The sequence below is a fragment of the Falco naumanni genome, chromosome 5 (assembly GCF_017639655.2).
Source record: "Falco naumanni isolate bFalNau1 chromosome 5, bFalNau1.pat, whole genome shotgun sequence".
Lineage (NCBI taxonomy): Eukaryota > Metazoa > Chordata > Aves > Falconiformes > Falconidae > Falco > Falco naumanni.
Window position 1 is genome coordinate 24671302 of NC_054058.1, and position 17118 is coordinate 24688419.

The 17118-nt window shown below is 43.0% G+C and overlaps 1 protein-coding gene across 1 annotated transcript in view; it reads left to right on the forward strand.

The window, feature by feature from the left end:
- Nucleotides 1–413: 413 nt before the first annotated feature.
- The window catches only part of NINJ2 (ninjurin 2), a 51953-nt gene continuing 35248 nt past the window's right edge, over nucleotides 414–17118 (forward strand). Inside the window, exon 1 of the mRNA XM_040596423.1 lies at nucleotides 414–544. Within this exon, the coding sequence (XP_040452357.1) occupies nucleotides 512–544 (33 nt within the window). The 5' untranslated portion in view covers nucleotides 414–511. The remainder of the gene's footprint in view (nucleotides 545–17118) is intronic.

Consider the following 17118-nt stretch of genomic DNA (forward strand, 5'->3'; position numbering starts at 1 on the left):
TCTGAGATATAACAATATCTGCAGCAGCAGCAGCAGCAGTAGCTAGCAGGCACAACTTTCTGGACCTAATCTCTTCAACCATTAGTTTTTCATCCGTGCGCTCTGCTGCATGCTGGTTGAGAGATGGAGAGATCGGGATCGCTGCTGCAGCTACACAGCCCATGCCAGGAACCTCTTGGTACACTGGCTGCATCACCGTGTCCCAGCCCAAGTGAGCTCATGAGGCTCAGCTGGACTTGGAGACGTAGCACAGACACGTAATGAACACAACTGTCACGGAAAGTCTAAGAGGGACACTTGTTCCATGGACTGCCTGGACAATGAAGAATTGGCATGCCACCCCCTCTCTCGCCCCCCAGCTGATGCCAAGGCGGCCGGCCGGCCGCTGGCAGATGAATAGCAGGTCTGTTCCAGCAGCTGCGCGTCCCGGTCCAGCGAAGAGAGTCTCTGGGAGCACAGAGTGCCCCACTCCGTGTACCGTCTGCAGAGGAAGAGAGCTGGGGGCAAAAGGATGGCCTCAGAAGGAGAGAACATCAATCTTCAAGTGAGTCCATCTTGGGGAAATACCCGTGGGAGGGAGAAGTGGGAGGGAAGATCCCCAGTTTTGGGGAAAAAATCCACCGCTCCTGTCATTCACTCCTCAGTTTTGGCAGCTAATTTCCCTTGAAAACTCAGTGATGCTTTTTTCCTCTGCTCTCCTTTGAAGAAAAGGTAACGGCAGGATCTCTGCACTGTTCTGCCAGGAGCTGTTATGAGCCTTTTTCCAAAAGAGTGAGGGTAAGAGAAGAGGTATTACTAAAAAGAGCTGCTTTTTTGGGGGAAGGAGAGGCGGCAGGGGCAGAAGTTAGCCTTCAGCTTTCAGAAGGAGGCAGCACATACTTTACAAGCTGCAAAAATCTGAGCTGTTCCTCATCTCACAAAGCCTTTCTCTGTTTGGCACAAAGTGCTCCCAATCTGGAGAGGAGGAAAAGAAATAAATACAGCAAATGCTGAGGGAGCACAGAGGCCAGAGTTTCCTATGTAGAGTTTATAGGGAAACAAAACTTCTTGGTGAAGCTCTTTCAGTTCTCTGTGTTCCACTTCTGACTGTTTGTGTTTTTTAAGAAGGTTGTTTCTTGTGCTCAGCGTGTGTTCTAGGCAAGGGCAACTGCCCAAGGGTTTGGAAAAAGAAACTATTAGACATGAAATGGAATCAAAAGCCCAGATCACAAACAGCCATCAAACTTCAGAAGTTCAAGTCCAGATCCACACTTCAGACAACTCTGGAGAAGGGAAGAACATGAAATGTTGGCCAGGGCACAGCTTCCAGCCCTGAGCAGGCTGGCAGCAGGGTCCAAATTTTGTAGCTGATTTTTCTGTCTGTGATGATCTTAACCATCCTTAGACTTGAAAGTGGGGAAGTCTACCTGGGGGTTCAATATTTGTTTCTTTGGCCCACGTCAAAGAAACTGAAATGGAAAGATTTGTGCCCTTGGAAATAATCAGTACAATTATGCTTAACTAGAAAGGACTCAGGCACTGCGATCCTGCAGAATGTATCTCCACTGAGAAATGAGGTACAGAGCAGTTTTTGAAGACCTAGGAACAATTATGCTCAGATAAGAGACGTGGCACAGGTAGCTGTGACAGCTGGTGAAAATGCACTCTATTTAGGACTGGGGAATAGAGAGGTTAGGCTTTCCTGGAGCTAGATAATAAGGAGAAAAATACAGAATCAGTAAGCCAGAAACAGGGGACAAGAAAATTATGCTAAATAAAAAGTCACATTAACTCCTTGAATACTAAATCATTCCACACAATAGAAAGTTTCAGATCTATTGTGGATTTGAAGCCCAGGTTTCATAGATGAAAAAATCAGCTTCACCAATTAAATGCTCATAAACTTCTGAAAAATCCGGGGTTTAAATTTTTCTCTTTCAACCCATCTTGAGGTTAAGTGAAGACCCAAAAGTGGTTCTCAGCATCTTCAATCTTTATGATAGTCAAATAAATAAGCCCAGAAAGTCAAAGGTTCCTTGAGTTACAAAACTGAAAAGAGCCTACCTATCTATTTTTAGAGCAGGAAGATGTGGAGTGTTTCTATCCATGTCTACACAGGTTGCCACAAGAAAAATCTTGCTACTGAACAGAGATTTTCTTTGTGACACCTTACAGGGATTTCATGAAGCCACTAGACAGCACAAAATATAGGTGAATGCACACCGATTCCTGCATGCTTATGACCAGGAAATACACAGCACTAGCAGGGGAGGGAAAAAGCATTACATATGACCACATAATGTGATGGATGTACTCAATCCCTTAACCAAACTAATAGTAGTTTGGTTCAGGCTGCAAAGGAGGTAAAGGCCTAAGCCATAAACAGGCTATGAACTCCTCTAGATTCAATCAGTTCTCTGAAAACTCACAAAGGAGCAGACTGACACAGAAAGCATTGATGCATATGGGCTTGGAACACCGATCATGCAATTAACACATGAATAGCGGGTGACTTTTCCAAGACTCATTTATCAAGGAACAAAGAAAGTTGTGGGTACAAGGTGTCTCATGCGTACCTTTACCATTGTATGCAGTTTGACTACGAGCCAACCACTTTATTCCATAAATGTGACAGCCTAAATGAGCCTTCTTTGAGCTCTCCTGGCTAAGCAGCCTGGCTGCATGGTGCTAATCTCCCCTTGAGCTGAGATGCTTCTCAAGGTTGCTTCTTGAGGCAGAGACACCTTTTACCAACAACAGATCTTTGGTAAGCAATTGATATCATGCATAACCTTGTAGTATGGTAACTTTGATTTGTGCCTTGGTAACTTTGATTTGTGCCTTGGTAGTTTTGAATCACTGTTCAGATGATTGTGCCGTACAGTAATAGAGTGAAACTTGCCAGTGAACTTTGTTAAGTTGCATTTTTACAACACCGTATTAAAACCAGTTTCGCTAATAGCTTTGATAGTGATTCTTTAAGCAATCTAAATCAGCCATTTGCAACAGATTGGCATAATCATCAGGATCCTAAATTGGGATTTGCAACACATAGCTGAGGCAAGCAGAGGGTCCTGGCAATGATGTGACTTGACTAGTGTGAGGTGGTGGGAGGAGTGATTAGTGGTGGAGAAAAAAAAAGAAGTCTTTCAGTTGAAAGTACATTTAAAAGCCTCTTTTGAGTCCCTGCTCTGAGCACTGAATGCAGAGCAGGTGTCATCTTGGAAGTTTCCAGCTGTGGGTTTATGAAGAGCTTGTGGGAATGTGCACTGCACACTCTGGGGTGGTAACGCATGACTCACACCTCCTCAGAAAGCTCCTGGGTGGACTAGCAGGAGCAGTCATGAGAGTTAACTATGATACAATACAGAAATAGGAATTTTTATGTATAGGAGGAGGGTCCTGTGCCCAAAGCACTTGCACAGTACCTGCTGGCATTTCTTATACAACATGTGCATGGCCACCCTAAACAAGTAACAACAGAATGAAAACAATGTGATTCTCTGGCCTAGCATAGTAGAGAGCTAGAAGAGGCAATCAAGATTTAAGAAGGCTCTAAAGAGAACTGATCAGTCCCCAACTTTTTTGCTTATTCTAAAACATGAGAACAGGAGCTCACTTAGCAAAATTGAAAGTCTTCATAACAGGAGACACTCCCTCAGCCAGCTTGTCATCAGCCTGTGAAATTTGCCATCTCCTGGACCAAGTTAGAAGGTCAAATGTTGGAGCAAACATTGAGAAGAGGTCGGGAGGTCCAGTAACAATATTTACAGTTAGGCAAGCTAAAAAAGGTACTTTTAAATCCCATAAGCCAATAGCAGGATAAAAATAAATATGCTTTTCAGTTCCCTACAGGCAACGGCACAATTGCTGACCAGACTAGGAGTGATACCGTGCATTAGGGAGGTTATACACCAATTGTCTCTAAGTGAGACCTAGGACTCCTTTTTAACAGTAAGAAGTATCTCCCGTTAATCCACTTTCTCCCTCACAAAAATTCTCTTTTATGTGTGTTTCAAAGAAGTTGGTTTTCCAGTTGTGACTTCTAGGAAGACCAACAAAACCTCAAACTATGCACAGAAAGATTTAGAAAGGAAATTGTGCTGAAGTGAAAAAGCAAGCCACAAGGCTGTAGAGCAGCCTCACCAGATCTATGCCAGCCATCCAAGTGCTAAGACAAAAGATAAAACTTGGATTTAAATCTTTTAATTAAAAAGATTAATTTACCTATAAAAAATAAAACTTCAATGTCAATTAATTTGAATTATGCATTTTTCTTCCCAGACATCTTTATTTGTGGCTTCAAAGTGAAACTTTCATCTTCCCCTGTTAAGCATCTGCCATTAAAAAGAAACCAGGCAGGCAGACCAGTAACCTGATGAGATATAACAGAGTGCTTCCTGAGATAGCTGGGATCAGAAAAACACATTTGGGATAGAAACAAATAAAACAACCCAACAAGATCCCATCACCAGTTTCTTTTGACTTCAGGAAATAAAGCTTTATAAATTAGAAAAGAAGTATGGCTTTGACAGTCACACTCTGGCTGATTTATCTGCACTTCTTTATGCTATTATTCCCCCGACTCTCGCCTCCAACCCTTCCATAGAGATTTGCAGGGGGGGAGAGAGGAGGAGGGAGCCATACAGGACAGTTCTTTTCAGTAGCAAAAGACCCATAAAATCTGTTTAGCTGTGTACCTCAGCTGCTGCAGTTCATGATCTGGCATCTTAACACAACCCCGTTTCATCGGTGATTTAAGCTAACGTACCAGACTTTGAATGGGAGAGACTGAGACAACATCCGTTCCACCACTCCCACCATGGCAGCAGTAACCAGGGGAAAGTCAGAGGACGGCTGAAATCAGTAACACTCACACATTATTGCTATGGCTAAGTCTGTCAGAGCCCGAGATGAATATTCCAGAACAGAGCAAAGATTGGGCCTGACACGAAATGGCTCCAGAGTTTTATTAGGTTTGTAGTTTTATATTTTCTTATTCATGCATGGGTGTTATGTTCTGTATAAATGGGTGTTTAAGGGACATGCACCAGATGAATGTCATCCATATTTCTATTGCAAAAGAGGCTATATATTGTATGTTGCGTCTTTCTTTTTGTAGTTTCTTAGTCTTTGGATAAAAAAAATTACAGTCCTCTGGGATGAGAAGCAAAAATAATACCTCACCATTTAGGGAATCATTCATACATCAAAAGTAAAAAGAGTAAACAGATAAAATAATCATTCTGGAAAGCAGACCCTACTCTGAAAATTTTTGGCAGAAACTGGTGAATACTTTGCATGCAAAATACATCTGCAGAAATAAAGACAGGTTTACAAGCAACTTGCAAGGAAAAAAGATTTAAAATAATTGGATAGTTTACTTCCAGTGCTCAGTTTTTTACCAGATCTACAGCAGGAAGATTTTAGACAAGCAGATAAATAGAGCTAGCTATAGGCGTGACAGTGCGGACTTTTCTGAAATACCCACAAAACAAATGGAAAGTCCCACTTACCACTGTAAATCCCATCTCCCACATCCCACCTTCAGTCTAGGCTTAATGAGGGGATGCAAGAAGTGTGTTAAAAACTGGGTTAGACTTTGGAGTTTGTGTTTTTTTGTGGCTTTAATGTGTGCCTTGAGGCTGTGATGTGCTTACAGGTTCTTGGTTTTTTTGTGGGTTTGTTTTTTTTTATTTGCTGGCTTCTGCAGCAACAGCCAGTTTGTGCTTTCCAGTGCTGTAGAACCTTTACTCTCCTTCAGTGATTTCCTAGAACAGTGTCAGTCTGATATCACCAACCATGGGGCAGTGTCCTTGCCCCAGCGGACTTCAGTAGCGTTGCTTGGGTTCTGTAATTTGGCCAGGATATTGACAGTCTGCATTGAGAGAGAGAAAGCCTTTTGGAAAGAAAATCTCAAGCACTTACAAAAGAGCTACTCCTGTGACATGCCTGTATGGTGTGTGCAACTCAGCCATCCAGAGTTTAAGGAACTTGTCTCACTGTATTTTTAACTAAACTAACCCTGTTACTACAGCCCCTCAAACAGGATCCCACTCCTCATTCCCAGAGGTGCACTACACCATGTGTGGCATTCATTTGACCCTGGTAAAGCTGGTTGAGAGAGCTAAACTCGGAGGAAACTAACCACTTTTTGGCAGGGTTAGTGTTCTGGTTTGCTGTCCTGCAGTGAATCGTACAACCGCCAATGTCTAAGATTGTGTGGCCATGAGAGCATGCAGAGGCAGCAGGATCTCTCGTTTCAGTGGCAGCTACCCCTCACTTCAGATGAGTTAGATGAAGGTCCAAGCCTGGGTCTAGCCAGTGGAAGAAGCAGGGAAGGCCCAAACAGTAGCGATGATTGCTCTCATTAGCAGATGTCACTCAGACTGCAAGATTTTGGACTGCTACCTGAGAGTAAAGCCTTCGCAGGGCTAGCTAGAGGCTTAGGCAAGAGATTCACTATGCCATAGTTAGTTAAAAGGCAGGTGTGAACCAGGATATGATGCTTAGGAGCAAGAATGATCCTATGCTCTTCTCCCCCAGCCACAGGGACCTGCAAGTCTGATAGCATTACCTGTGCTGGTCCCAGGAACCAGTAACACACACTAGAAGACAGACAAGTGTGATCACAACATGTTGAAAAGAAGACTTTTCCTTACAGACAGTACTGATTGGTCCTTTGTTCTATAGTCAGATGTAGTGTTTTTTCTCTCCCCTATACATTCCTCCTGCCTGCTCTACCTGGACACGGCCAGCCTTCCCACTTCAGGTGAACATTCACTTATGCCCTTCCCAAAAGTGGGGATGGTATTTTTCATCTTGAGGAACTGGACCACAGGTTTTAGGGTATTTGGGGGAAAATGAGGCACATATGGAGTCACATATATCCTTGGAGTTATCCCACAGAACTCAGACGCATCACACCAGAGGCTGGTCTGCTCCCTCATATCCCACCTTGTTGAGGGATAGTGAAAGAAAAGTATCAATGTCTTTCGGAGAGAGCAAGCCTGGCACCATGCTGTGTACTGGATAGGCCATGTCCATGGCGAAACCCTGCATGTGAAGGTAAAGAAGGGAAAGAGGAGAAAGGGGCTATTGATAGAGAGTATATCATATAGTCAGTTAGCTGGACTGACCCATTGGGCAGTGAATCCGCTCTCACTGAAACAATAGTTTCCTCCCAAAAGAGTCCTCCCACAGAAGAATACAAGGGACTGCTGTTATATGGGATTCTTCTACTGGGTTCAGGGTTAAGGTAGGATTAAGATAACCCTGCAGCAGAAAAAAAAGGCAATGATGTGCTGTTAGAACAGTCATTTCCTCAGATATATCTAAAAAGTTGCCCACCAAGTGCTATAAACTACAGAAAAGAGGCCGTGCTGCCAGAGGACACTTACTGCAGATCATTCAGGCCTTGGGCCTGCTGAGGGCGAAGCTGCCGTATGAGTGGTGCCACCTCTTTGGCCTCACAGGGATGAGGCATGCCCAGACCTCCCTGGGCTGCATGAGAGGCCATGTGGCACCAGACATAGGAGTTTCACTCAGACCTGGGGCTGCCATAACAGTAAATAACAGGACATTTTCCCCCACTGCCTTGTAGGGCTGGTTCATTGAAGACCAGAGTGCACAGCACCTTGCCTCCATGTCCAATAACCACAGAGGAGCCAGAGCTCTGGTCACAGCTAGAAACGCTCAAAGTTGCAAGGGAGGGGAAATGGGCTGTATAAAAGTTACCTGAGGAAGCCCAGGCATTTTTGAAGAGGAGACTGGGAGGGCAGGAGTCACTTGAGTTGGGGGGTGCTGCCACCTCTCTTGAGGTAAGGGGAGAGGACCCCAGAGGCTGGCAGCTACAGAAGTTTATTAATAATAACAGATTTCTGTGCCTACTTTATAAAGCTCATACGACTGAAGCAGGAAGAGCAGAGAGGGAGCAAGGCCCAGGAGGCACATGGTCTCCCTGCAGGGGTGGGGAAGAGGGTTAAGTGCCGCAGGATCTGAGATAACAAGATGGTGCCTGTGCAGTGCCAGAAGCTGAAGGGACACTCAGGGCCTTCCACGGTAGGGGCCCCACGCCCCACCGAGAGTGGTAGCAAGTCAGTGTGGCTACACTCCGTTCAGAGGACAAGGTCAGCCAGCAGCCACACGAAACCATCCCAAGACAACCCTCCTGCCGCCCCCATGCTGCACCGCCAGCTTGGCCTGTCCTGCTCACAACACCTGCATATCCACCACCAGTGGGACCCCTATCCCCTCATTCCACCATCTTCTCCTCAGCTACGACCTTTAGGGGCACCATCTCTCACCAGATACTTCTTTTACACATTGAGATATAGATACATCTCACCCACACCTGCATCTTGCAGATCTGAGTGCACAAGGAGTGGGTTTTACTTAGTGAATAATTATAAACCTGATTATGGTGGTGGCAACACACAGTTCTCCTGGCTGGCCAACAGCAAAACTTCACACTGAGGCATCTTTGTGAGTGGGAGTCCTCTGCAATGTGAAGTACCCATTAAACCATGGCTAAACGGATTTTTGTGTCTTTTGCCAAAAAGTTGCCTCCCTCAGCTTCATTCCAGCCCATGCCTGAGGACTGAACCATGCACCTGCTTTTCTGCTCACCCTCAGCTATCAAACAGGTATAGCACCTCCACTCATTTAACCACTAAAATGGAAGCTTTCAGCTCAAGTCACCATTTCTTAGTCTTTCCTGAAAAATATGAGTTAATTTGTTGTTTCTCTTCTGAGAACCAAAAAAGGGCGATGCTCCATGCATACAATAACAACACACAGAATTATGAGCTTCTCCAAGTACAAAGGGGTGCATGAGCATTTAGACTGCCATTTCCCCATCCCTGGCTTATGAGTCAAATGTTTATAAAACTCTCTCTGAGAAAAGGCAATACAAGAAATGAGCTCCGCTACTGTAATCTAGACTGCCCCAGGTATGTAAACACATAACAGAAACATTTGAATTGGACACCAATTGGAAAAGCCCATGTGCAGAAGCTGCAAGATTCACATCACCAGTTACCATACACCTTGACATACTCCTTTGAACCAGGCGAGTTATAATTCCTTGTCAAATTATATGAATCAGATGTGTGACTCTCTAATTACAGCTGTGAAAACCATTATACTCAGGATCTTAAAACTTTCTATTCAAAATAACCCTTGAGGAAGAAATTTCTCACGAAGCTGCTTGGTCAAGGTTCATCGAGTGCTGGAAATTCTGGGGGAATCCTGTCAGGAGATTTAGAGAAATGAGAACAAGCAAATGAGGTGAGGTACCGATATGTGGATTGTTCAGGCTCTTTTTTTTTTAATTTAGGGTTTTAATTTTTGTGGATATTTATGCATATTTTCAGCAGTTCTATTTTTGCACTCACACAACTCCAAATAATATTTTTGGGAATTAAAAAAAAAAAAGTCCCAAATTCACCACAGACTTTAGTTATGTGAGAAAAATAACTGCTCCTACCAAGCTAACAAGAGCCAAAGAGCAACCAATCATTCTTCTGTAACCTGTTTTGCTGAAGGAATGTTTCTTCAGAAAATAACAACACAACAATACTCTGTACTCTGACAGGACTTGTGTGAGAACAAAGTTCTGCTGTCCCTAGTTCTCCAAGCATTGTATAAATATCAGTGAATTTAATTTCACAATCCCCACATGGAGCAAGAGGTGTTTTCCTACCTATTTTACAGATACTAAGTCAAGGCAGAGATGGTTAAATGACCACTGATGCACTCAAAGATGCACACAAGTAGAAAGTGAGTGACAGAAGCAGGAATGAAAGACTGAGCATCTGTGTTTGGATGGGTGGATTGCCATGGAGCAGCAGTGTGTTCTGTGGTTTCATCTCTGCTTCTCACTGACTAAATGCTTAATCTCCACTATTTTTTTGAAGAAATTGTTAAAGATTGTTTTATTTAGTCATCAGAAATCACTCTGTTACTTCACACAATGTAGAGAAGAACATTAACTGAAGCTGTCAGTAAGAGATGATACACAGTTACTTCCCTGCTGAATGTACTTCAGCATCAACTGGAAACAAATTTTGACACACTTTCCAAAGTTCAGGCACATAGCTGTGTTTGCACCTCTTTCTTGATGGAGCTAGAGTCATGCTCAGCCATGTTGGTACAGGAAGCAAACCCCAGAGCTGAAGCAAAACAAACTAAATTATATTAAACATAAATTCTGACTCAGAATGACCATACAGGTTCTTGATGCAACTATTCTACTTTAAGTTTGCACCTTTTCTTAGCTGATTCAAGATTAAATGTTCATGCACATCCCTGTGTGATTTCAGGTTGTGGTCACACATTTTTTGCTGACTGGAGCTGAAGCACTGGAGGGGGGAGGTTCATCTTCATCACCACTCTCAATTATTATTGCTGCCTCAGTGTAACTGCTCAATCACTCTATCAAGACTGTCTGGGCTAGGAACCCTCCATTACTAAAGTGTCTAAACTAATCCAGAACACTGTGAAAGAACTTATTTAGGGAATATGCAATTAAATCTTCTAAGGAAGAATTTAAGTCCCCTGACTTCACAAGTCTGGACAGAGACAGAAATAGCAGCTCATTTAGATAGGCCTTCATCCATCTTATTGCAATGGGATAATTGTTTGCATACTTGGATCTTGGCTGGTCATGTTAGCTGAAGATCTAGTTCTTCTGGGATGATCAGAAGACCATGAGATACACAATCTGGGTTCTTCTTAACTTAGATGTGAAGAATAAGGAAAACAGATACAAACACAAATACAATAAAAAAATATTCCTTCGTAACATAAACGTGGGGTTTTTTTCATCTTTTGTCCATAGTGATACCTTGACTGGCAATCCACACTGATCAGAGAGACATCCAGCAAAGGATTAATATGCTACAAGAAAATATAATATGCTGCTGTTTTCTTTTAACAGAAACAGATCTGAACTCCATCTTCATGTGCTAGATTCTTGGGAGCTGATTCTGGACCAGCTCCTTAGCCAGCCCCCATTTTTGGCATGCAGCTGTGAAAAAGTTGCCGAAGGGAGTTGTGTCAAAGGGCTTTTGCTTTGCTCTTAATGGCTCCACGTACAGTCTGAAGGAATCTGAAACGCTCACGAAATGTGGTTTCCCCTCTGGTGTTTGCTGTTCAGCTGGCTCAGCAGCTCAACCATTTAAAACCATTGTGAGTGGATTTAGCACTTGTGAAATAATGCTGGCCTATTCAGATTCAGACAGGGATGGCAAAGTCCACCAGCACAATAAAAGCCCCTCTCCCCTCCTTCTCAGATGAGGAGCCAGGATGCAACAGAGTTTGAGGGAGAAGACTACTCCTATCCAGGTGCAGCTATACGGATCTTGGGGAAAAGAGATAGGGGCCTACCAAAATAAAAAAACTAACACATGCGCAGAGGAGCCAGTATCTTCATCATGCCAGAAAAAGAAAAAAAACCCAACAACAACCCACAAAACAAACACACCAAAACCCGACTACTTCAGTATAGGAAGCAAATAATGAAGGAGAGGAAAAAAAAACCAAACCAGGAGTGCAGCCCCAGAAGAGAGCTCCAGTGAAGTGTGATCCACAAAACAGGTTATGAATGTTAGTAAGCAAAAGGGGGAGAACAGATACAGAGAACTGAGAGTTCTGGAGGTCTCTATCCCAAGAAACCAGAGAAGATGGAACTCCCCACTTCATCCTAGCCTGAGCAACTAAGTATAGCAAGAGATACGTTTCACATCTGAGCTGATCTAATAATACTAATAATAATAATTCTGCTGAGACCATGAAAAGAAAGAGATAACTAAAGCTATCTCTGATGTTGACAGAGTTGCAGGCCCACAGTTGATCTGTATCTTTACACAGAGATTTGAACTCAGGACCAGGTTTAGACAGGCAGCTCAAGAGCAGATGGCAACAGGCTTTGGTGGCTACTAATTAGGTTAGCTTTTGGTTAGCGATGTTGAGCTGAGCAGCCCACTGTTTTATTTCCAACCCCTTCTGTGCTACCTTCAGCCACAAGCCTCCAGGCATATCCCTGAGTTATTGGATTCGGTCAGTTTTACAGTATTCACTTTTTTGGGCCATGGCAAAATGGCAGTTCTTTTACAGATTCCCAGGTGGGGGAACGGGCTCAGGGTTCGGATGAGGGCCAGCATGGTGGTGAACTCAGGTGTTTACAGCCAGGGTGGGGCAGGGTCGCTTTAAAGGCTTCCTCTTGCCTCACTCGCACAATATACAAACAGGGACATTATCTCTCCTGTGGGAGCAACTGACTCAGATGCCTGGCCAGCTGCAGGGAAAGGTGTCTCTGTAGCCGCCAACAGCTAGCTAAAAAATAAAAAGATGCATCACTTTGTGGCTGCAAGTGATAACAATACATTCCTCTCCATTCTGATCCAAAAGCAATTTTTTTCTTCCTTTGTTCCCCTCCCTGTTTTTTCCTATCTGACGAGAATTTGTTTCTCAGCTAGGAGCCTAGTCTGTCTGTTATTGCTGTGCCTAACATAATTTTTATATTCCTCCCATTTTTTTATTTTACGTATGATGAGATGACTTATGAAAAGTAAAGTTCAGCCAACCAAACCTCAAAGGAATTATGCAAAAGCAAGTAGCACTGAGCTTTACCATAAGCCTTGTACAATTAACCACGTATGTCCATGGACTTGATAAATCTGTTTATGAAGTACATTGAGGGTATATACTGGTGCAGCTCTGGCTGGAGCAATCTGAAATGATACTGTTCTCAGTGGCTATCCTTCAATCAGAAGACACAATCTCTAGCACTATTCTTGACCTCTCTGAGAAATAAGGGACAGTGCCTAGACGACTAACTCCTCCAGCTGTATCAGCCATTTCCATACACATGGCACATGACAAAGTACTTCTTCATTTGTTATCATCTGCTTAGTAGGCATAATTGTAAGGCTGATTCAGCAGAAATGAGAGCAACACTTGTGGGACGTTTGTTTTAGGACCAGCAAAATACACAGGCTAAGAGAACACTGCTATTTACTGATCACAATCTTTGTATGGAAAGATCTATATCCTTTGAAGGCTGCCTTCTCCTCTTGGTGCATTGTGAAGGGCAGGTAGGACTCTGTGACTCCTCTTGGTTATGCTATAGATAATATCCTGTGGGCCCAAAACTGTGGGAATATTGTATCTGTTACCAAGCAGCATTCAGTCTGCCTTTTGCCCAAGGCATCTGTATTACGTACACAATCAACGCTAACATGTTGATACCTGTGAGCAAAGGGAAATTCACATTCTGTACTCGAATACTGCAGCAGCCAAGGTGTTAGAAGGATGTATGAAATTAAGGTAGGGAGGGCAGGGAAGGAGAGGAAAGTCTTCACAGCTGCATTCAAATGTAGTGGGTGTAGCTGAATGAAGGCCTTCAAGGTGGAAGACTGAAGAGGTATCCTTTGAGGCAGTATATTTTCAGAAGGTAGATTACAAGGTAAGACATTTTCAAAAAACCCAATGAAAACAAGAATATTTGGTGCCAGGGTCAAGAACTGAGGAGAACAATTGTAACAATGTCACTAAATGTTTATCTTCTTCTCAAGTAGGGATAAATATAGAATAAGAGTCAGTGGTGATGATCATCATATTAATAAGTGGAAAGAAGTTTCTTTTGCCCATCTTCTCTGGTCATATCAGCAGCAGCATCGGAATATCAGGATGCCCAAACAAGATATGAGAAACTGTGAATAAGAAAAAAGGGGAAGACTGGCATTTGGTTGTGTTTTTTCAGAAAAAGACTGTAGTGACTGCACAGAAAAGCACCACAAAACCCCTCCACAGGGCTACTGCACAACACATTGACAATAAAGCTGAGCTTTTCCAATGACAGTGAGGTCTGCTGGAGGAGGCAGAAACCAGAAAAGGAAAAGTGTGATCAAAAGTGAATAAACTATAAGAATAAGCTCCTCCATCACTTCATGCTAGGTATGTATAACTGTTTCAACATACACCTAAAACTGAGAGCTAATATGATCTGCTTCTCTGAGCTCATGCCAATTAATGACCATCACAGCCACCATGCTGCCTCAAACACAGGCATCCAGTGCCTAGTCTGCCCCATGTGGTCCAGGGTTTTTTCCCCCTCCTTCTCCCTAACTCTTCCATCCTCCTCAAACATTCAGGAGTTCATTTGGACTCAGCTTTTTGGCTACTCCTTATAAGAATCCAGCGCCAGTACAAAACATGTCTGCACCTCACTTGAAATCCAGGGCATTTGTTCTGCATTAGCGGTTCCCACATCTTTTGTCCCTTGGTCACCTTGAAATGAGAAACTACAGGATAAACACCAGATACAGTGACAAAGGAATCATAAGAAACGTCTGTTCCTGCAAAAATTTGTTTCCAGCTCCAGAAACTTGCGTGTTCAGTGGCTGAATGTGAATGTGTTTCAGAAGAAGACTACATTTGCAGAATTTGGGCATTCAGTTGTCAGAGAAATGGTTATTCTGCTTTAATCTCCTTCCATTTCTGTTCTGGCCCAGAGGCATTTGCTTCCCCAACACAGCCTCCTAGGGAGGCCTCATTTGCTACACCCCTTCCCAAAGGTCTCCCAAAGCAATGTCTGCTCAGGAGATCTCTGAAAAACACAATTGTCACTAAGGGGATTTGGGCCTCCCTTTAATTTCTGCCATGCTGCACTATAGCTCCTCATTATAAAGTTAGCTCTTAAAGGTTCTTTGTCTCTGCAGGGTTGAAAGTTGCTGACTGAATGTCTGGGCCCAATTTTCCAGCAGTCTTCCTTTAACTGGCCAGTCTCAGCTATGCAAAGTGTTTGCATAATGCTACAAGATCATTCACATCCATCTTATTTAACATTTTGAACTTGTTTTCCAAAGGGGTTAATGAGAAAACAAAACACAGCCGGAATAGTAAGTCACCAGAAAAAAAGTACTAGCTTAATCTTTTAATATAGAGACCGAACAGCAGTTCTTTTCACAGAGGGAAGAGGACTGACATTTTTTTCTAATCTGAGAATGCAGTTCTCAGGGACAGTGTATGAGAAAACAGCAGTAATCTACAGAACACCCAGGAACAGTTGTTGAAAGATTCCCAGGGTGTTACTTTTGGCAGGACATCAGGTTCCAGTGAAACCCACTGAAAACACTAGACTAACAACAATAATAATAATATTTTACACAGATGAAGTGTCTTTCATCTAAGGGTCACAAGAAGGCTTCAGCAAATGGTGAAAGAGCTCCTTGAGGAGGGGTAAATGAAACTGATGCTCTGTAGATGTTGCCACTGATTCACTGATGTAGAAGATAGGTTATTGTGTACAGAGTGTTAGAGGGTACAGAAAGAAAAGAGTTAACATGTACAGGCAAGCTTGGGAGCATTCTTCGTAGTGAACTTGCATAGACATAGTAACCTATTTTTTAATGTTTTCAGTAAATCAGCTGCTGACATTCCACATACACAATTTGAGCACCTGTACACAAATCAGGTAACCAAAGATTACACTGTGAAAATACACAAAGTACTAGGTGAGTTCGTGCACAACTACTTGACTCTGATGTGAAATTCTAAATACTATGCTAGCAATTCCTGCTTGGCACGCTCCTGTATGTTTTCTGAGACCAGTCTGGGACTTTAAAAATATGTATAACCATGTACAAGCATATGAAGAGTTAGGGACTAGAAATAAGAGACTGGGGCGGGCCACTTGTGAACTGCTAAAAGTTTTGGATCCAGACCCATACTTTGCACTGTTAGCCCGTCTCTGGGGGAACCATTCCACAGTGCGGCTACCTTTCACAAAACCCAGGATGCTGCATCAGTCTGTGCCACATATGAGCCTCAGCCTATACTTCGTACATCATACTGTGAAGTTGATGCTTGTGGTGTTACAGTGGCAAAACTTCCAGTGGAGATACAGCTTCTACTGCATGATTAACCACTTGTGTGGCTTAATTGGATTGCTAATGAGTTTTTGGCACAAGTATATCATCAAATGTTGCTACACTGACCTTACCTAAGTGACCTTAAGAGGACAACATATATTGAGATAAGTGGTTCCTTTCCTCAGGGTCTCTCAGTGTATATTTCATATGAGGATTACATCTTGCTCTTTGTAGCCATTTCCAGAGTCAACATCACCCTTATTTCCCAGCCCAGCACTCTCATCAGACAGCAAAAGCTGTTGAGAAGTCATTGTGTCCCAAACACACAGAATTCCTACTCATTGTTTACATGAAGGAAATTATGTGAAATAAGTCATGTTTCCTCTGTGTCATAAGGGTAACAACAATAGCAACAAAAGTTTTGTCATGACTCCCCCAGTCTAAGACAATGACTAACAACCAGAAAGATTAGATATCAGGATGATCTAATAGCCTGCTGCTCCCAAAAGAGGGAGGCCCTGAGCCTTTTCAGCCTACGACCCTTTGCTCCTCCTTATCTGCTGCTCCCAGAGACACATCCCACCTTGCCCTTGCACTGGCATTTGCCAAACCCTTCTCACAAACAATTCTGCTCATTAAAGCTGGAGAAAATAGTCTATTTTTCTTTCTTTCTTTTTTTTTTTTTTTTTTAATTTATCTTGGCTTAATGAGCTGAATTGGCTCAGAACAGAATCTTATGAAAGCAAGAGTACAAGAGAACACAAGGCTCGTAGTAAGAGCATTTACTCTGGACTCTTATTAGATCACCATAGCTACAAGGTGTAACCCTCAGAGTTATGCGGAAGACACTGTCTTGCTGATAGCTTCACTTTTTCGTATACTGACCATAGCCAGTTTCTAACATAATTTGGTCATATCAGGAAGGGGATTAGCAGAATAACTGGTGTAATTCAGAAGCTGTATTCGGGTACAAATGCAGAACAGAGAATAATTCTGGCCTCTTAGAGCTGTGCCATGCAATACCACAAAAGAATGAAGAGGGGCAATTAGAACTGATGACACACAACTGGAATAGCTTTTATGGGTTGAACATACCATGATGGCAAGGCATCACAGCCACTAAGAGCTGCACAATGCTTTACTCACTATCAGATATACCCACATGTCTTCCCTGTGGTTTGAAACAGCATCTATCACTAGGCTAAAACATACAGAAGCACACTAAGCATCATGAGTCACTGCAGAATTCAAGTCCATTTTCTCC